The sequence below is a fragment of the Misgurnus anguillicaudatus genome, unplaced genomic scaffold (assembly GCF_027580225.2).
Source record: "Misgurnus anguillicaudatus unplaced genomic scaffold, ASM2758022v2 HiC_scaffold_27, whole genome shotgun sequence".
Taxonomy (NCBI): Eukaryota; Metazoa; Chordata; class Actinopteri; order Cypriniformes; family Cobitidae; genus Misgurnus; species Misgurnus anguillicaudatus.
Window position 1 is genome coordinate 1,157,370 of NW_027395277.1, and position 23,524 is coordinate 1,180,893.

At 36.1% G+C, this 23,524-nt stretch overlaps 2 protein-coding genes across 5 annotated transcripts in view; both read left to right on the plus strand.

The window, feature by feature from the left end:
* Positions 1-2,334: 2,334 nt before the first annotated feature.
* On the plus strand, positions 2,335-21,706 carry LOC141362484 (patatin-like phospholipase domain-containing protein 2). Of its 2 annotated transcripts, none has more exons than XM_073864597.1 (9): positions 2,335-2,721; positions 4,595-4,827; positions 4,979-5,044; positions 5,610-5,822; positions 13,099-13,159; positions 13,657-13,842; positions 14,152-14,284; positions 18,453-18,575; positions 18,784-21,706. In XM_073864597.1, exons 1-9 carry the CDS (start codon positions 2,535-2,537, stop codon positions 19,058-19,060), a joined length of 1,479 nt encoding a protein of 492 aa, XP_073720698.1. In that variant the 5' UTR covers positions 2,335-2,534; the 3' UTR covers positions 19,061-21,706. The 2 variants fall into 2 exon arrangements, with proteins under 2 accessions (XP_073720698.1, XP_073720699.1); XM_073864598.1 differs by having other exon boundaries at positions 2,576-2,715.
* A 660-nt stretch (positions 21,707-22,366) lies between these two features.
* Positions 22,367-23,524, plus strand: part of LOC129434290 (protein phosphatase 1 regulatory subunit 12A) — a 32,730-nt gene continuing 31,572 nt past the window's right edge. The window contains exon 1 of one of the 3 annotated variants that reach the window (XM_073864595.1): positions 22,367-23,067. In XM_073864595.1, coding sequence (XP_073720696.1) covers positions 22,792-23,067 — 276 coding nt within the window. In that variant the 5' untranslated portion in view covers positions 22,367-22,791. The remainder of the gene's footprint in view (positions 23,068-23,524) is intronic. The other 2 variants (XM_073864594.1, XM_073864596.1) reach the window with 2 other exon arrangements.

The window sequence follows — 23,524 nt, forward strand, 5'->3', positions numbered from 1 at the left end:
TTTTTTTTTTTTTGCCATATGGACTGTTTCTGCTAGACTTTAGCATTATAGCTTTAATGTTGATGTGAGATTGTGGATGAAAGAATCAAGTGAAGCATCATTTCTCTGCTGTCAATGTGTTTGTTTATAAGCATGTCTGAACATGATCCATTCTACCACCTGCTGAAGTGTGCAATTGGATTTGCCCCATGAGATCAGGGCTAAATTTTAACCACGAGGAAAATCCACAAGTTTCCTTTTCATGAGGAGAAAAGACAAAACTAGATCATGACACAAGCATCTGAGCATCAGAAGAATTTTATTTTGATGGAAAATGATGAACTGGGTGTGTCTGGTAATAATTGTTATAAATAAAATCCTATTTTTATTAAGTTATGTGTTTTATAAGAATAACAGTGCATAGTTTACTGTAAGTGAAATGTGAAGCATAATGTAAAGAATAAAATAAATATCAAAACACTGATTCTTTCATTTTGTTAAACATTGATTTTAGAGGAAATGGCCAATGATTGCCCTCACAAAAATATTTTCCTTGAGATACTGTTTATTATAAGCACTGGCAGTCCAAATGTAGGCCAAAGGATACGGTTTTGCTGTTGTCATTTCACAACTAATGTTTTAAGGAACAGAACAACCTAAAAACAGGAAAGTTCATTCATCAAGCTCTAAAAATATCTGCATATCCGCATGGCAAAGCAACAAACCCGAAAACTAATGTTTTAAGGAACAGAACAACCTAAAAACAGGAAAGTTCATTCATCAAGCTCTAAAAATATCTGCATATCCGCATGGCAAAGCAACAAACCCGAATCTCAACTGATCTGTAAGGTAATCTGTAATACAAAATTAATTTACACGAATAGGTGTTATAATTTATTAATCTAAAACTATTTTAACACATTATGCTTTTCAGTTCTTAAAAACATGCAGTTTTTGTGACTTTAAATTGTACATGGAGTATTTGTTATTTTAATAAACAATTTGTGAAAAAGCCATTTAAAGAATCAATGAAGTAATGCAAATATGGTAAAAGACAAATATGTTATTCTGTTGTTACACAAAGAATTTGTTTGATTGATTAATTTAGATTTTTTTACTTAATTTCATATAATCTCAATTACATGTGCATATACACTAAACTCAAAGTACCCTGCTAAATTAAAAAGTTAATGAGTAATATGTATCATCTATGTTCTATACAATAGCAGCAACAAACGATTATATGCATTGACAACTTTAATACACAAAAATAATATACTCATACTGTTTTACAATAATATTGAACATAAAATTCATTTATACCAAAAAGCATGTACATGTAATTATTTGATACATATTGATAGTTATGCATTATTAGCTATTATTATTTTTTTATTATTATCAGGACAAATTGTTATTGTGTGAGATATATTTTGGAAGGGATGCCCAGAATTTTACTTTGTGGAATTGTGAACCGGATAAAAAAGCTCTTGAACTGGATAAAAACACATTTTTTATTAGAGTATCAGCTGTGTCAGTCCTGTGAAATCTGAACTTTCTGACATCCCAAAACAAAAAACACATTTTCTGTGGGAACACTGCCCATGTTCCAGTAAATACATACAGGGAGATTTCTATGGATGACACAACTTTTATTAATTTAGAAAAACAGTCCCTTGGTGGACATATTTTTACAACAATGTAATTTGGGAGTGACCCTGGCAGTGTAAAACACTGTATAAAGGTGGAAAACACCATCAGGCTAAAAAAAAACACATTGTATAGGGACTGCATGGGGCTATAGGTTACAGTTTTCACTCCAGATAAGCCTGCTGTTTATTAACAATATTTAAGCAAACATTTTATTGAAATTTTAACTTCAATAAAAAAGACACATACATATTTTAAGACAAGAGAAACTTTAATTGTAAAATTTCAACATAACATATATTATGGAAAGATTGGTCCAATAAAAACTCCTGCTCTTACCCAACTTTAATGAAAAAAACTGTTTTAGTGTGGGATATAATTCACTAAGTGACTTAAACCCCTATAACTGCTAAAATAGACAGATAGATAGACAATAACAAAGTAAAATGCTTTACAGAACTGCGTCATAGTGCAAAAAAACATATAAATTAAACGTAACAACAGAACTGATAACAAAACAACAGCACGCGTTCGTGGAAATTTTCAAATGACAGCTAAAGAGGGAGGGGCGGGGTTCACGTTCGGGCCGTCTGATTGGCTAACACCCACACGGTGTCACCCACCTGTCAACATGCCCCTCCCTTCGTACTTTCATAACAACCGGTGCCAAAGTCACCAAAAAAAACTCGTTGGTCACTCTACTCGAACTTATTTTACAAGCCAGCAGATGAATCAAATCATCAGGTCGCGTTTAGGACATTTATAACATCGGAGCCGTTCGTTTTAGTTGTTTAAAGTTAGTAAGTGTAACGTTAATGAATCATCGATATGCGGCGGTAACCGGTGATCATTGTAACTCCAGACGGATTTAAACATACATAGATTGCTCTAAAGTCTCCTTCAGTATGTTTCCCCTCGACTCCCCGTGGAGTATCTCTTTCGCCGGCTGTGGGTTTTTGGGTATTTATCACATTGGAGTCGCCAGCTGCCTGCAGGAACAAGCGCCGTTTCTGGTGGAGAACGCGCTTCACATTTACGGCGCGTCCGCGGGCGCGATCACGGCCTCGGCGCTGGTCAGCGGGGCCTGTATGGGTAAAATCACTTTTATAAATCTTGTTTATGTTAAATTAAATTAAAATACATTAAATTGCAATGTTTTAGTTATATAAGTAACTTTGTACCATGGTAATACCATGTTTTGGACTTAAATGGTACTATAGTAGGTAGGTATTTCAGAGTATTATAAAAATAACACTGCAATTTAGTACCATAGTATATTTCAAAGTACCAAGCATAATTTTATCTTGTTAAACATATGCCTACTGAAGAGACCAGATAAAACCAGCCTAAGATGGTTGGGTGGTTTTAGCTGGTCTCCCAGCCTGGTTTAAGCTGGTGTAGCAGGCTGGTTTTAGACGTTTTTAACCACTTTTTTAGCTGATCTTATCTGGTCAGGCTAGGAGACCAGCTCACCCACCAGCTTGACCAGGCTAGAAGACCAGCTTAACCAGCTTTGCTATGCTGGAAAGACCATTTTAAACAAGCTACTTCCATCTTAAACCAGTGAAGACCAGCCAACCAACATAGCCAAGCTGGACAAACTTCCAGCCTGGTCAAGCGGGTTTTAGCTGGTGGATCTAACATAGCTTAGTCCAGCTAGATCAGCTTAAAAAGTGACCAAAACACAGCTAGACCAGCTTACTACACCAGCAAAACCAGCTAAAACCAAGCTTTGAGACTAGCTAAAACCTACTCCCCATCTTATGCTGGTTTTAGCTGGATTTTTTAGTAGGGTAATGCCATGTTTTGGGCTATGATGGTACTATAATTGTATTGTATTTGGTATTTAAGAGTATTACGTAAAAAATAACATGCTATAATAAGACCAGCTTAAACCAGCTACTTGCATCTTAAACCAGCTAAGACAAGCCAACCAGCTTAGCCAAGCTGGACAAACTTCCAGCCTGGTCAAGCAGGTTTAAGCTGGTGGGTCAGCTGGTTTTCCAGCCTGACCAGCTAAGTCCAGCTAGATCAGCCTAAAAAGTGACCAAAACACAGCTAGACCAGCTTGCTACACCAGGAAAACCAGCTAAAACAAAGCTTTGAGACTAGCTTAAACCAGCTTATTCTGGTCTTCGCTGGATTTTTCAGTAGGCTAATGCCATGTTTTGGACTATAATGGTATTATAATTGTATTGTTTTTGGTATTTAAGAGTATTATATAAATAAGATGCTAAAAAACACTGCAGTCATTTCGTAGCATATTTTAAAGTATTAAGCATAATTTTATCTAGTTAAAAATGTTAAAAAGTTAAAAAGACCAGCTAAAACCAGCCTAAGATGGTTGGGTGGTTTTAGAAGAGTTTTCTCGCTTTTTAAGCTGGTCAGGCTGGGAGACCAGCTGACCCACCAGTTAAAACCAGCTCACCCACCAGCTTGAAAGACCAGCTTAACGTGGTTTGCCAGGCCGGGAAGACCATCTTAAACCAGCTACTTCCATCTTAAACCAGCTAAGACCAGCCAACCAGCTTAGCCAAGCTGGACAAACTTGGGTCAGCTGGTTTCCCAGCCTAAAAAGTGTCCAAAATCCCTCTAAAACCAGCCTGCTATCAGCTCAACCAGCTAAGACCAGGCTAGGAGACCAGCTAAAACCAGCCAACCAGCTTAGCATTGTAACGGTACCATGATATTTTCTTACGTACTGTACCTTCCATTTAAATTCCATGTGTCCATGTTTGTGGACAGGATGTACGACAGCAGTACCTTAAACTAAACATTATACTACAATTATGTTAATCATTAAATACTATGGTTTTCATTGAAGAACCATGGTATTGCTTTAAGATATCATACCAATACTGTAGTACAACTGTATTAAGTGTCCGTGTCAAAGATTACTCTACCATCACATAACATTCACCTGTTGCTTATTGTCAGTGTTTAAATATTTCTGGTCCTGTGACAGGAGAGGTAGGGGCCAACTTCATTGACGTGGCTAAAGAAGCCCAAAAGCGCTTTCTGGGGCCCTTGCACCCCTCCTTCAACCTGGTGAAGATCTTGCGGCCCATGATGCACAGAGCGCTGCCGCATGATGGCTACAGCAGAGCCAACGGACGCTTGGGCATCTCCCTTACACGGGTCACTGATGGAGAAAATGTGCTGGTGTCACACTTTAACAGTAATGAAGAACTGGTGCAGGTGTGTACTAATATAAATAATGATATTTAATGTACCCTACCCCTAATTTTACGTCTAAACCCAACCCATGCATACCGTACAGCGAGTTTATGTATGAGATTTTAATTTCCTCTCTAAATCTTTGTGTGTTTTTGTGTGATTGTGAGTACAGGCGTGTATATGCAGCGCTTACATTCCTGTGTACTGTGGCCTGATCCCGCCAACACTGCAGGGTGTGGTGAGTATCCAAAAGATACTGTATCTATATCATTACTCAGAATTTATTTTACATCTACATCACGATGATAAGAGCCTTTCTTTACTTTAGGCAAAAGGTTTTGCACTACTTTGACTCCCACACCAAAATAATCTGTGAAACTCACAAAATGAAAGTATTTGAGAGGTTTCCTGTGTGTTTGTTTAAACCTCAGCTCTGTTTTTATTTGGCATCGGGAGATCTAAAGAGCTGATCTCTGATCAGTAGACCCATGAGGAGGTTTTTAGTGTTAACACAACTGGCACGTGGCACATCAGGTCGTCCAAGTGTGCGATTGTGTAGCTCCCTCTGTGCCCGAGTTAGTGAATGACTCTCTGTGTGTGTGTAGGCAGGGTTTATTGTATGATTGTGTATTTGTCCTGGCAGTGTTTGTGTACCAAACATGAATCCCATATGGGTCCGGAAACGTACTGCTATTCTGTGTACTCTACTGTTAATATGCAGTAAAACATCACATGTGACCTGAATTTTCATTGAATGATATGTTTATAATTTGACACTGAGATTTTCTCTCTCTATCTTTCAGCGGTATGTGGACGGTGGCATCAGTGATAATTTACCGCAGTATGAACTGAAAAACACCATCACAGTGTCTCCATTCTCAGGGGAAAGTGACATCTGCCCACGAGACATCAGCTCTACAAACCTGCATGAGCTCAGATTCACCAACACATCCATTCAGTTCACGTTAGCAAACCTCTACAGAGTCACCAGAGCGCTCTTCCCACCTGATCCTCTGGTACAAACACACACACACACGAAAACTCTCACACCCATAAGCATATATAAACTAATACACACACACACACACACACACACACACACACACACACACACACACACACACACACACACACACACACATGAACAAACTCATAAACATAAACACAAACAAACACATACAAACTCTTAACAAATGCTCTCTCTCAACACACACACACACACACACACACACACACACACACACACACACACACACACACACACACACACACACACACACACACACACACACACACTCACAAACTCTCACACCCTCACTCACACATACAAGCATATACAAACTCACAAACACAAAAACATAAACAAACGAATACACATACATACATGCATACAAACACACAAACATATACAAACTCACACACACACAAACTCATATACAAACACAAACTGACAAACACACAAACATATACAAACAAACATACACAAACTCATATACAAACACACAAACATATACAAACTCGTATACAAACTCACACACGTATACACCTCATATACAAACACACACCGACAAACACACAAATATATACAGACTCATATACAAACACACAAACATATACAGACTCATATACAAACACACAAACATATACAGACTCATATACAAACACACAAACATATACAGACTCATATACAAACACACAAACATATACAGACTCATATACAAACACACAAACATATACAGACTCATATACAAACACACAAACATATACAGACTCATATACAAACACACAAACATATACAGACTCGTATACAAACACACAAACATATACAGACTCATATACAAACACACAAACATATACAGACTCATATACAAACACACAAACATATACAGACTCATATACAAACACACAAGCATATACAGACTCATATACAAACACACAAACATATACAGACTCGTATACAAACACACAAACATATACAGACTCATATTCAAACACACAAACATATACAGACTCATATACAAACACACACCGACAAACACACAAACATATACAGACTCATATACAAACAGACACATACAAACACACAAACATATACAGACTCATATACAAACAGACACATACAAACACACAAACATATACAAACTCATATACAAACAGACACATACAAACACACAAACATATACAGACTCATATACAAACAGACACATACAAACACACAAACATATACAAACTCATATACAAACACACACAGACAAACACACAAACATATACAGACTCATATACAAACACACACCGACAAACACACAAACATATACAGACTCATATACAAACAGACACATACAAACACACAAACATATACAGACTCATATACAAACAGACACATACAAACACACAAACATATACAAACTTATATACAAACAGACACATACAAACACACAAACATATACAAACTCATATACAAACTCGCACACATATACACCTCATATACAAACACGCACCGACAAAAACACAAAAATACTGTATAAAGACTCATATACAAACACACCGACAAACACACAAACATATACAGACTCATATACAAACACACAAACATATACAGACTCATATACAAACACACAAACATATACAGACTCATATACAAACACACAAACATATACAGACTCATATACAAACACACAAACATATACAGACTCGTATACAAACACACAAACATATACAGACTCATATACAAACACACAAACATATACAGACTCATATACAAACACACAAACATATACAGACTCGTATACAAACAGACAAACATATACAGACTCATATTCAAACACACAAACATATACAGACTCATATACAAACACACCGACATATACAGACTCATATACAAACACACAAACATATACAGACTCATATACAAACATATACAGACTCATATACAAACACACACCGACAAACACACAAACATATACAAACTCATATACAAACTCGCACACATATACACCTCATATACAAACACACACCAACAAAAACACAAACATACTGTATACAGACTCATATACAAACAGACAAACATATACAGACTCATATACAAACACACAAACATATACAGACTCATATACAAACAGACAAACATATACAGACTCATATACAAACAGACAAACATATACAGACTCATATACAAACACACAAACATATACAGACTCATATACAAACACACAAACATATACAGACTCATATACAAACACACAAACATATACAGACTCATATACAAACAGACAAACATATACAGACTCATATACAAACAGACAAACATATACAGACTCATATACAAACACACAAACATATACAGACTCATATACAAACACACAAACATATACAGACTCATATACAAACAGACAAACATATACAGACTCATATACAAACACACAAACATATACAGACTCATATACAAACACACAAACATATACAGACTCATATACAAACACACAAACATATACAGACTCATATACAAACAGACAAACATATACAGACTCATATACAAACAGACAAACATATACAGACTCATATACAAACACACAAACATATACAGACTCATATACAAACACACAAACATATACAGACTCATATACAAACAGACAAACATATACAGACTCATATACAAACAGACAAACATATACAGACTCATATACAAACACACAAACATATACAGACTCATATACAAACACACAAACATATACAGACTCATATACAAACAGACAAACATATACAGACTCATATACAAACAGACAAACATATACAGACTCATATACAAACACACAAATATATACAGACTGTTGGAAACTTTTTTAGCGAAGACCAGGAGACTTGGATTTCCTCGAGCAGTAGTCTTTATTGCAGAAAGCGTTCTTGGAATCAGAGCATAGAGCTCGGGGTGCTGCAGTAACCAAGTCTGACTTTGGGTATACATGCATTACATTTAAAGCCATTCGAAGGGGGCAGTCCCTTCAGATGGAAACAATGCCTTTAGATTACAATATAAACATGAAAGAGAGGTTACAGTCAGGCAAGAAAGGACAGCTGTAAACGCATTCCTGATCATCCCCCTTTGATCAGATAACCATTACGGCAGGATGGGGTCTGTGTAAACGCATCCCAGATCATCCCCCCTTGAGTAGATAACAAATGGTCAAAATGCCCTATGAAAATAAAGGCATGCATTCCAGCTAATAGCTTCCATTACCTTGCTGTTTCTTTCATATTTAGGGGAACAGATACATATGATAATAATTAATAAAACAAAAACAATGACTTCAAATTATATTTCAACAAGACTCATATACAAACACACATACACAAACTCATATACAAACACACAAACATATACAAACTCATATACAAACTCGCACACATATACACCTCATATACAAACATACACCGACAAACACACAAACATATAAAGACTCATTTACAAACACACAAACATATACAGACTCATATACAAACACACAAACATATACAGACTCATATACAAACACACACATACAAACATACACAAACTCATTTACAAACACACACATACAAACACACAAACATATACAAACTCATATACAAACTCATATACAAACTTGCACACATATACACCTCATATACAAACTCATATACAAACATACAAACATATACAAACAGACACATAGAAACAAACACACAAACATATAAAGACTCATAAACAAACACACAAACATATACAGACTCATATACAAACATATACAGACTCATATACAAACACACAAACATATACAGACTCATATACAAACACACAAACATATACAGACTCATATACAAACATATACAGACTCATATACAAACACACAAACATATACAGACTCATATACAAACAGACAAACATATACAGACTCATATACAAACACACAAACATATACAGACTCATATACAAACACACAAACATATACAGACTCATATACAAACAGACAAACATATACAGACTCATATACAAACAGACAAACATATACAGACTCATATACAAACACACAAATATATACAGACTGTTGGAAACTTTTTTAGCGAAGACCAGGAGACTTGGATTTCCTCGAGCAGTAGTCTTTATTGCAGAAAGCGTTCTTGGAATCAGAGCATAGAGCTCGGGGTGCTGCAGTAACCAAGTCTGACTTTGGGTATACATGCATTACATTTAAAGCCATTCGAAGGGGGCAGTCCCTTCAGATGGAAACAATGCCTTTAGATTACAATATAAACATGAAAGAGAGGTTACAGTCAGGCAAGAAAGGACAGCTGTAAACGCATTCCTGATCATCCCCCTTTGATCAGATAACCATTACGGCAGGATGGGGTCTGTGTAAACGCATCCCAGATCATCCCCCCTTGAGTAGATAACAAATGGTCAAAATGCCCTATGAAAATAAAGGCATGCATTCCAGCTAATAGCTTCCATTACCTTGCTGTTTCTTTCATATTTAGGGGAACAGATACATATGATAATAATTAATAAAACAAAAACAATGACTTCAAATTATATTTCAACAAGACTCATATACAAACACACATACACAAACTCATATACAAACACACAAACATATACAAACTCATATACAAACTCGCACACATATACACCTCATATACAAACATACACCGACAAACACACAAACATATAAAGACTCATTTACAAACACACAAACATATACAGACTCATATACAAACACACAAACATATACAGACTCATATACAAACACACACATACAAACATACACAAACTCATTTACAAACACACACATACAAACACACAAACATATACAAACTCATATACAAACTCATATACAAACTTGCACACATATACACCTCATATACAAACTCATATACAAACATACAAACATATACAAACAGACACATAGAAACAAACACACAAACATATAAAGACTCATAAACAAACACACAAACATATACAGACTCATATACAAACATATACAGACTCATATACAAACACACAAACATATACAGACTCATATACAAACACACAAACATATACAGACTCATATACAAACATATACAGACTCATATACAAACACACAAACATATACAGACTCATATACAAACAGACAAACATATACAGACTCATATACAAACACACAAACATATACAGACTCATATACAAACACACAAACATATACAGACTCGTATACAAACACACAAACATATACAGACTCATATACAAACACACAAACATATACAGACTCATATACAAACAGACAAACATATACAGACTCATATACAAACATATACAGACTCATATACAAACACACAAACATATACAGACTCATATACAAACAGACAAACATATACAGACTCATATACAAACACACAAACATATACAGACTCATATACAAACACACAAACATATACAGACTCGTATACAAACACACAAACATATACAGACTCATATACAAACACACAAACATATACAGACTCATATACAAACACACAAACATATACAGACTCATATACAAACACACAAACATATACAGACTCATATACAAACACACAATCATATACAGACTCATATACAAACACACAAGCATATACAGACTCGTATACAAACACACAAACATATACAGACTCATATACAAACATATACAGACTCATATACAAACACACAAACATATACAGACTCATATACAAACACACAAACATATACAGACTCATATACAAACATATACAGACTCATATACAAACACACAAACATATACAGACTCATATACAAACAGACAAACATATACAGACTCATATACAAACACACAAACATATACAGACTCATATACAAACACACAAACATATACAGACTCGTATACAAACACACAAACATATACAGACTCATATACAAACACACAAACATATACAGACTCATATACAAACAGACAAACATATACAGACTCATATACAAACATATACAGACTCATATACAAACACACAAACATATACAGACTCATATACAAACAGACAAACATATACAGACTCATATACAAACACACAAACATATACAGACTCATATACAAACACACAAACATATACAGACTCGTATACAAACACACAAACATATACAGACTCATATACAAACACACAAACATATACAGACTCATATACAAACACACAAACATATACAGACTCATATACAAACACACAAACATATACAGACTCATATACAAACACACAATCATATACAGACTCATATACAAACACACAAGCATATACAGACTCGTATACAAACACACAAACATATACAGACTCATATTCAAACACACAAACATACACAGACTCATATACAAACACACACCGACAAACACACAAACATATACAGACTCATATACAAACAGACACATACAAACACACAAACATATACAGACTCATATACAAACAGACACATACAAACACACAAACATATACAAACTTATATACAAACAGACACATACAAACACACAAACATATACAAACTCATATACAAACTCGCACACATATACACCTCATATACAAACACGCACCGACAAAAACACAAAAATACTGTATAAAGACTCATATACAAACACACCGACAAACACACAAACATATACAGACTCATATACAAACACACAAACATATACAGACTCATATACAAACACACAAACATATACAGACTCATATACAAACACACAAACATATACAGACTCATATACAAACAGACAAACATATACAGACTCATATACAAACAGACAAACATATACAAACTCATATACAAACTTGCACACATATACACCTCATATACAAACTCATATACAAACATATACAAACAGACACATAGAAACAAACACACAAACATATAAAGACTCATAAACAAACACACAAACATATACAGACTCATATACAAACACACAAACACACATACACAAACTCTCATACAAACACACAAACAAACATATACAAACACACACATAGAAACAAACACACAAACATATAAAGACTCATAAACAAAAATATACAAACTCATATACAAACACACAAACATATACAGACTCATATACAAACACACAAATATATATAAACTCTCATTCATAAGCACATATACATGCACACACACAAACAAACATACACACACTTCCACATATACCCCCCCCACACACACATTGGTGTTCTACGAACACTTTTGTCTGTTAAAATGGCTTAAAATTCATCGGTTGTCAAGCGGATTACATTTCCATTTCTTCTGGCTCATGTCAGCGTTTTCCTCTTTCTCAGATCATGAAGAATATGTGTAAGCAGGGATACAGAGATGCTTTACACTTCCTGAAGACTAATGGTGAGTCAAACTTATTTATGCATGCTTTCAGACTGCAGTTATTTCCTACATCAGCATATTTCACCCAATCAGAACGCTTCATTTACTCCTGAATATGACCAAGTGTCACTGTTATCATGAAATGTTTATGGAATAGCATTTCTCATCCGCTCGCTGCCTCACACCTGTGTGGCTGAAGATTCATTTAGTCACTGTTGAAGTGAGGTGGATGACTGGTTGTGTTAGAGAGACCCTTAGTGGCCGGTACTGGCAATGACATCCAAAATCCTACATTTATGGTGACCCCATTGTGTAAATAATAAGGGAGCACAACCATCTGTTTTTGTATAATGTTTAAGATAGATACTATATTTGAACAAATATCGCTAACTGTGCTATTTCTCAATACCTAACAAAATATCATCTAAAATTAATGTTTCCTTACACAAGCTTTATAATTCATTTGTGTTTGATTGTTGCTATTTCGTACAGACTATATTATTTGTGTGCATATTTAGGTTTGTTACAGTATCGCAGCCCACACCGTATGCTTGCCGTTGCTGTTGGGGGACCTGAGGAAGACTTTGACCATGATGATGATGATGAAGAGTCACAGAGAAGAGATGACAGAGGAAGAGAGGCCAGCATTCACGCAAGCATTGAGGAACACATCTTTGAACATCTGCCTCCTCAAGTACACAAAGGTGACTTTTCATTATAAAATATTGTTATAGCATGCTTATACTGTAGTTTATTTATACAGTATAACATTTAGCAATTTATACTACAGTATTTAAGCACTACCATAATTCTTTTGTATAAATAACAATCTATGCACAAGCACAGAAAGTATCATGAAATGATGGGTATGTTTTGGACATGCACCATCGTAATACCATGTTATTTAAGTACTTGCATAAGAGCAGCCTTTTTTCATATTTTAATATAAAGTATTTATGCTTTAAAATAAACCAAATGGTGCTGTGACTGAAATGTATGTGGTCTCTCTAAAGCATTGGTCGAGGCGTGTAAGGATAGGTGGAGCCTGTCGCAGTCACTAAGCAACCTGCTGCCAGTCAGGATGGTGTCGGCCATCTTGTTACCCTACACACTTCCTCTAGAATCAGCCGTTTCTTTGAGCATCAGGTAATTCAGTACTGACTGACGCTAACTAGTATTTCATGAAGTGTTTAGTTTAAGCATTTCTGCATGTTTACAAAAGCTGTCACAAAAAGTACACATTTGTACAAAAAAGTGCATATTAGTACCTCAAATTCAATTTCAATTCAATTTTATTTATATAGCGCTTTTCACAATACTTAATTGTTTTAAAGCAGCTTTACATTAATAGAAGCAGTAAAAGCACAGTAAAACGACAGATAGCATAACATAATACACGATAGCATAAGCAGTCAAATTTGCTGCGGCTATGACTCGACATTATAAGCGAGCGTATTACTAATGTAACGTCTAGAAGAGGAAGCTAAGTTAAGCCCAAGAAGGCTGCCTCCCCGGGGTAAAAAACCCCCTAGGAGAAAAAACCCCCGGGCTGTTTAGCCGAGGAAATAAAAAAAAGTCCTAGGAGGGAAAAACCCTTGGGAGATATATATGTATATACACACATATAAACGGATATTTGTGTAAAAGGTACAAATTTGTTCCTAAATGTACATAATTAGGAACTTTTGACTAGGGCTGTGCAAAAATATTTTTTAAGTCTCTACTATCGAAATTTTTAAAAACCCATCAAATCCCTCTGTGTGTGTCAAACAACCTCATCCGCTGCTGCTGCTGCTGTAGTTGTCGCTGTCCAGTGGCATATACGGACAGTTAGCAGGAGTGAGAAAATGGCAGAAAATGTAAAAACACCTGCTGCTTACGACCCTAACGACGCAAGGAAGCATTTTGGCTTAAAAAAAGAAAAGAAAAAATTTAGATCTATTTTTTTTTTCATTTTTGATAAAAAAAAGAAAGAAAATGTAGTGCCACATGCAACGTATTGTATCGTATATGTATTGTGATACATATTGTATCGTGATGCACTTGACAATACCCAGCCCTACTTTTGACCCAGTGACAGCTCATCGTTTTTTCTGACAGTGTAACATAACTAAAAAACAATTATTCCTTTGTCATATAAAAAATAAAACAGCTAAAATATTTTAATGAATGAGGGCAAAATACAATTTCATTTATAATTGAATAAAAAATAAAGCTGTTGTTTATTAAGCAATTCACTAGGTGTGCAAAAGTTTACATTTGATCTCTGCATGTATTTGGATGTGACCCTGCCTGTGAAAACCCAGCTTAACCTTTTAAGCGTCACCCCACCCTATTCAGTTAAATCTACTCTCTTGAAGCTTTCAAACAATATACAGTTTGTCATGATTAGATAAGAATTCATATGCAAACATTTAAGTAAATGTAGGCGTCCTGCTGGTGGGACAGTGACATTTAGCAGAAAATAAATGTTTTGAGGCACATAAATGAATCAATTACTCTCTCTATATAATTTATTTTATAAAACACTGTTGAAATGTCTATTCTGGAGGCTTAGACCTTTCCAACGATATATAGCTTGTAGTGATAGATTAAAATTGACATCAACAATATTAATGCAAACTTAGGTGTCCCGTATTTGGGACGGCGACGCTTAACAGTTTAAACTCTTCCTACACAATTCTGTAAGAATATAACCTTGATATCTTTAATTTTGACTGAGTACGATTTTGTCAAAGATTGAAATCAAACTTTAATGCACCAAATCTCATCATTAGATTATGAGACTTTAACCTGGATTTCACATATTGTGTCCTTCACCAAATATTATGTTGATCACATAATCAATAAGCATGAGTGTCGGGGGTAACGCATTACAAGTAACTTGCATTACGTAATAATATTACTTTTCTGAAGTAACGAGTAAAGTAATTCATTACTTTATAAATGTACACATTACTGTTTGAGTTACTTTTTTAAAAAAGTAGTGCGAGTTACTTTTCAGTTTATTTAATTTGATAAAAAAATAATGTACTGAATTAAGGCCTGTTGACTGCTTTATTGTGATTGGCTTAGAAATGTTGCATGGGTGTTGATTATTTATCTGTAAACCACACACCTAACCTGTGAAATGTCTTAAAATAGGCACCAGAGCGATGCTTGTGGTAACCGTGGTATAAGAGGAATAATTGACTATGGTTCTTTGAATTATAAGAAATCACACCAACGATGCTGGGTGTGAATTATTTTCTAATAATTCAACGGCCCGTCGTCAATTATTCCTTACATATTAACTCGCGGCTGAGCAGGAACAGTTTAAGTCAGAGGCGGAGATGGCAGGAAAGAACTTGACATTTTTTGCGACGGAAATATGCAATTTCTGAATACAGAACTTCTCAGTCATAAACATCTGCAAAGCCAACCGATTCTCACCAAAAAGCGTACAAATGACACGCAGTGTGATTATCTTGCAATAGATACGCCAAATTCCGATTTTGCGTGCGTATGATACGCCAGTCCTTCCCATTCACTTATATGGCGAATCGTTTCGTGACGTTTTATTTATTGTTTTCTCATTTGTTTTCTGTTTTTTACCATTTTCGCTTGGGTTTAGGGTTAGAACAACTTTTTATTATATAAAAATGACATCCTAACCCAAACCCCAACTCTAACCCAAGCGACCATGGCTTAAATATAGATAAAACATAAAGAAACCTGTATATTAAATAACCTGCTTAAACAAATGTGAAATCTAACCCTAAACCCAAGCGAAAATGGTTTAAAAAACAGAAAACAAATGAGAAAACAATAAATAAAACGTCACGAAACGATTCGCCATATAAGTGAATGGGAAGGACTGGCGTATCATATGCACGCAAAATCGGAATTTGGCGTATCTATTGCAAGATAATCACACTGCGTGTCATTTGTACGCATCTTGGTGAGAACGGGTAGGCAAAGCCTGAAAGAGATCAAGCCTCAGCCAAGTAAGAAAAAGTAACGCAAAAGTAACTTAAAAGTAACATAAGCATTACTTTCCATGAAAAGTAACTAAGTAACGCAATTAGTTACCTTTTTGGGGAGTAACGTAGCCTCTTATGGAACGGCTGAAATTCCACAAGGGGCGTATTTGTTCCTCAGACGTTGCACAATAAACGTGACATCCGAATATATTCATTATAAATCGTGAATGAAAAGTGAGATTCGAAGGAATGTCTGTTAGTGAACTAATTGTATACAGTATTTATATCGTAATTCGGTCAGAAACGTCAAGCTTGTGAGATGAACAAATCATTTTGGATTAAAAGGCTTGGATATTCCATTTCCTTGGACTTTTGGGGATTTATGAACAATTTGTTTTGGACAATTTCACCGAAGCGGATAAAGGGAAGATTTTGAAGGCAAGTAAATATCCTAAATCGGCGCCGCCCGGTTCAGGTAACTAACAACTAGATTACAGTTTTATGACTGCTAAAAATCATATTATGCTTTGTGTGTGCGCTTAATGGAATCCCGAAAGTCTAAGCTTTACAACGATGTGCCGCATGACCGTATATTTTAAAGATTTAATGCTTCAAAGTTACAATGACGTAATGCAGCCTCACGTGCAAGGGAGGGGGTGTGCCGTGTACGGCACAGTGTTCCTTATCAGGTTAACTTTATTAAACGTAACTTTCCCCAACACTGAGCATGACAAAGTTTCAAAATTAGCTCAATTTGTTGATCATTGCATTACAACGCAAAGGTTATGGGTTTGATCCTCAGGGAACACACATACTAATAAGATGTATACTTTGTTATACACTTGAAGTTGCTTTGCACTGCAAAAATGACTTTCTTACGTAGTATTTTTGTCTTGTTTTCAGTACAAGTACAAAAATATGTATTTTCTTAATGATCAAAAGTAAAATAAGTATTTTTTTAGAGAAAAAAAACCCATACAACTTTAGTGGATTTGTGCTTAAAACAACACAAAAATCTGTCAATGGGATAAGCATTTTTTCCTGAAATTTTTTCTTGAATATTGGTTTAAAAATGTTACCCCATTGGCAGATTATTTTGCACAAATTCACTTAAATTTTATGTGTTTTTGTCTTAAAACTAGACTTATTTTCTTAGGTAATTTCGCTCATCAAGAAAATAAATCTTAATGTAAGAATTTATAGATATTTGTACTGAAAACAAGACATAAATACTAAGTAAGAAAGTCATTTTTTGCAGTGTGAAAGATCATCTGGCAAAATGCAAAAATATAAAATTGTAGTTTTACTGGACAGTAAAGTACAATATATTTTGTATGTATTTTCTCTCTCAGACTGTTAGAGTGGTTGCCAGATATTCAAGAGGATGTGGGCTGGATGAAAGAGCAAACAGCGAAACTGCTGCAGAGTTTGTTTACACATGCAGGAAAGAGCATGTCGCAGCAGGTGTCTGCACGGTGAGACAACATGCATGTGGGCATACAAACGCACACGCAAAAACCTTTCACACACTAAGACATGGCACTCTTTCCACTGAACTTGAGTGGTTGTTTCTGTTCAACAATAACACACACACACACAAACCATTCTTTTGATTTCACAAACAAACTTTGACAATCAGAAAGGTTGTAAAAAAACATCCGTTGTGTTCTCTGTCCCGTACAGCTTTTTATATCAGCTGCAATTGAAACATTCCCAGTCCCTCCCGGCCAGCTTCAGCGCGGCACACCTGCTCCCGGGTTGGATCCGTGGTGGCAGCTCGACCGTGCTGGACGCCATGCTGCGATTGGATCAGTACCAGCGTCAACTCCTGCCAGGTTTCTTCTGTGTCAATCTGGACATCAGAGGCTCTTTATCCACCAGCTCAATGAGGCTCCAAGACACAGATGAGGGTCTTAACATGCGTCCACTCGAACCTCCTAACACCAGCTTGCTTCCTTAACAATAGCGATATTATATCCCACAATGGAGTGACATCTGAATGTGCTGAACTTTGAACTTTGATTTCAGGGCCTGATGGTTTGCATCATCCGAATGACATTTCATCAAATGCTCTGAGATCTATTCGCTTTGTTTAATTCCAAGAGGAATTTCTGACTCATGACTTTATATTTATGTTTCTGCTTTAAAACCATCAAGAACGCTGTCCCGTTTTACATCTGTCGTAAGTGCCCTTGATGTAACCACTATGAAAACAATCACACAAAAAAAGAGTAAGGATACGCAAAATGTTTTTTTTTTTTGGGATTGTGTTGATTGTGATTAACGTGCAGTGTTGGGGAAAGTTACTTTTAAAAGTAATACATTACAATATTAAAGCAACACAAAATATTTTTACCTTAAAATAACGTTTCCAAAAAAGTTTCAGTCGTTCATCCACTCGAAACAGGGTGAACGGCACTTTCACATTCGCTTTGCAGCCCTCTATCGGCCAAAACCGCACTAAAAAAGTTTCCAACAGTCGGGTCGCGGTTCTGTAGTTCGAGTGAAAACTACAAAAACTTGCTTTTTGGCAGACCTACAATCTAATCAGAGCCAGCTTTGCTGCAGTAGGCTAAATTATTTACGAGAGTGGTAATGGACAATTCCGCTTCCCACCTATAGGGGGATCAAAGAGCAAAAACTCTTTAGTGTTGCTTTAAAGGGACACAAGGCAGCATTTTTATGTTAATAAATCATCTTCGTAAGTCGGTATATGGTTAAATGACTCATTACATGACGAATGAAGACCCTCTCGCCCGCCCCTACCGTCTGTAGGAAGAATACCTCACTTGCAAGTTCGCTGTATCCGACCCGGTGTCCTTCAGTCTCGTAAAGTCTCAGATATAGAAAGCATTTACTCCCAGCCACTAGGGGGAGCTAGTAGAGAAATAATACTCAGACTTGCCTGGTGTGCCTTTAAGTTACTTCCCAAAAAAGTAACTAATTGCGTTACTTAGTTACTTTTCATGAAAAGTAATGCTTTCGTTACCTTTAAGTTACTTTTGCTTGATCTCGTTCAGATATTGCACATTTCCATCACAAAAATATCAAGCTCTGGCCTGCCATCTCCGTTTCGGACTCAAAACTGTTTCCGCTAAGGTGCGCACGCATATAGTGCGTAATTCTATGTGACTACGTCCAGTTTAATTCAGTACGTTATGTTTTTTTTATCAAATTAATTAAACCGAAAAGTAACTTGCATTGCTTTTTTAAAAAAGTAACTCAAATATTAATGTGTACATTTATAAAGTAATGCGTTACTTTACTTATTACTCCAGAAAAGTAATATTATTACATAATGCACGTTACTTGTAATGTACCCCCAACACTGTTAATGTGTGCCAAACACTTAACATTCCTTTATGACTATCAAAAAAGAAATGTAAAATATCTCAGAATGTTCCTGAATGTGTCTCGCATGTCGCATTAGTAAGAAATGAGGAGATCAGATGCAAAAGCCGGTAAACGACAACTCCGAATTTTGAATGCACTTATTATACATTCATCAAATAGTTTCGCTTAATTTCAGGCTCACGTCATTTAGAAACACTGTTTGGTGGCAGAATCTGAGTCAAAAAATGCTTATTTATAAGAAAACATATCTGACGCACTTAGAGGGTTTTGCATCTGATCTCTTTAAAGGAACAGTATGTAGGATTGTGGCCAAAACTGGTATTGCAATCACAAAACTTGTGGCTAAAACTGGTACTGCAATCAAACAACTGGTGGCTAATACACAAAATGACAACATAAACATCAGTTGAGGGCTGCAACTCCACTTTTTAAATGACAATATCCAGGCCAGACCACTGTTGTCAGTGATATAAGTATTTGAAATGAAAATGATTTCTTAATGTCTAGGGACATATCAGGGCCATTTTATGATTAATTGATATTAATTTCTTACATACTGTTCCTTTAAATGTAATTTCTTTCAGAGGGTTCTTGAATGTGTCGTATCGGTAAGAAATGTATTTTCTTTCAGAATGTTATTGTATGTGTTTTGGATGCTCTGGTCAGCAGTATTTATATTTTAAAGGATGTGTAAAAGGAGTGCCAAACGTGCTCAGTATTTCTAGACTAGAAGTTTTATTTTTGCACCAAGGCTATGATTAAAAAACACCATGTGACCACACGCCACTGCAAAGCAACCATCATGGCTTCACCTACACTGTACAGTAAAGAATATGGGTTTATGTGCACAGCACATTTCACTGTTTTTGTATAGTTGTGTTTTATCTAACTTTTTCTTGTTATGTCACCAACGGTTATTTGTTTGAAAAGGTTGCCAGACAGAGATTAAAGAGACTGATCTAATCTGGTAATCCATGTAAATGCTTTATAATCTAGGACCGGATTTCTGGTACAAGCCATACAATGAAGAACACCTAATCTGCTAATCGTGCAAATCCAAGATAATTTCTGCTTTGTGTTAAAGTCAGTATTCTAATGTAATCAACTTTTAAAGGTGGTTAAAATACATAATAAAGTTTATTGACACATAATTTGCTGGTATTTCTATAGGAAATATATCAATTTAAAGAGTTTTAATGTTAAATTGTAATTGTTAACCCAATAAAACCCAAAAATAAATATCCTCACATTACATCATGTTGTTTTTCCTGTATTTATTTCTTTGTTTTGCTGAACAAGGGCCCTAAATTGTCACTTTTTTGCATAATAACAAAAACTTTAAATCCATTATATAGCTATTATTTTAAAAAAGCATTTTGTATATGTTTTCCATGACTTTCCCAAATAGTCACAGCTGTGAGGTGCTGTTTCCAAATCTGACTTGTATTGGTTTGCTTTTACAGTAAAAAATGCTGTTTTTACCTCTCCTATAAACATTACAGTTTAATCTTTTTATTTTATTTATAATTTACAGGAAAATGACATAAAATAGTCGCACTAAACGCGTTGTAAGTACGAGTCAAGTTCAAGTGCGTGGGAGTGTGCTGCGTCATTCTGATGCCGCGCTGCTATTGGCTGGTGAGCTTTGCGTTTGGCTCCACGGTGCCCTCGGTGATCGCATCCGGCAGAGGGCGCGTTTTCTTCCGCCTGTTGCGTCTCTCCGCACCCCTCTCCTCTTCTCTCTACCCGGACTAAAAGAGCCGAGAGATCCGAATATTTTTGTGAATCGGTTCATCCGAACAGATCTCTGCAGTCAAGCGGTTCAAGATGATTTACTGACGACTTAACGCTCCTGATATCCGTGCTAAAAATAAACACGAGACATTTTAATAGATTGAATGGTTATGATGGGAGTTAAATGGAACATATAATGGAATAAATGGGTCTCTAAACGTAATTCTACTGGATTTAAAGGTTATATTCAGAATTTGCCTACCGGTATGTTGGTTTTAGTGAAAACTTCTTGCCTATTGTGGTAATGCGTTGGATTCATTTGATGGGATTTATCTGAAAACCATTAAGTTAAATCCTAGTGGACGCTACATAAACTACTTTTGTAATGTTTTTTTAATTGTAAATGGCTTAAATGGTTCATAACAACATTTGTGGTTTGTGGTAAAAACCATTAGAATTGATGTTGTTTTTAAGCGAGGATCCCGAACAGAGCGCTTTATGAATCGATTCGACTGAATCTTAAAAAAAAGAATCATTCGTTCGCGAATCGGACATCCCTTCACTGATAAACTGAAACTCCCCGGGTGAGACTGAGGGAGGAAGATGGCGGCCACTGACCGTTCCCGGTCCGAAGCTGCGAAGCAGCGGCGCCAGGATCAGCTCCAACGGTGGCAGGGATCGGAGACGGACCGGACCGGGTCGGAGTCGAGGAGCCATTCCTCGGCTCCCGGAAGCCGACGAGGCCGAGTGCGCTTCGCCCAGGGCGCCGTGTTCATGGCCGCCTGTTCCGCTGGGGACAAGGAGGAGGTGTCGGAGCTCCTGCGACAGGGAGCAGATATCAACCACGCCAATGTAGACGGATTGACGGCACTGCATCAGGTATCCGAACCATTTCTGATGCGTTTACACTTAATTTCACACCCGCTGGCAGAGTTTTAAAACTTCTTTATGCGCCTTCCTGAACTTGTGCCATGTATGAAACGCGCCAGTGAGTGCGCGCGCGCGCGTTACATTGTAACAAATTGTAAGTGGTGGTGACGTTAAACTTGTTGTATATGTTATATAAACTTAAATTATTTAAGTGCATTGCCCACTTCTGGTCTGTATGTCCCGTTACTTAAAGTTTGGTCATTTGGACTGCATGCATAGAGATTTTTGCACAACTAAAAAAAATTTAGCAAAATTTGTTCCCGTCTTAAAATAATAAAACGTTTATAAACATACAAAAACCAGCTTGAACTTTTCTCTAGTCTTTGGTTGGCTTGCTGGCAAAGTTCTGGATCTGGACCAGAGAAGTTTCTGTCTCCATCTAGGCTAGACAACTTTCCTTACTTTT

Excerpts from the sequence above, each read along its gene's own strand:
- LOC141362484 (XM_073864597.1), top strand. The coding sequence starts at position 2,535 with ATGTTTCCCCTCGACTCCCCGTGGAGTATCTCTTTCGCCGGCTGTGGG. Across the intron at positions 4,828-4,978 it reads GTAATGAAGAACTGGTGCAG|GCGTGTATATGCAGCGCTTA; the intron begins GTGTGTACTAAT and ends TTGTGAGTACAG. Across the intron at positions 5,823-13,098 it reads TCTTCCCACCTGATCCTCTG|ATCATGAAGAATATGTGTAA; the intron begins GTACAAACACAC and ends CCTCTTTCTCAG.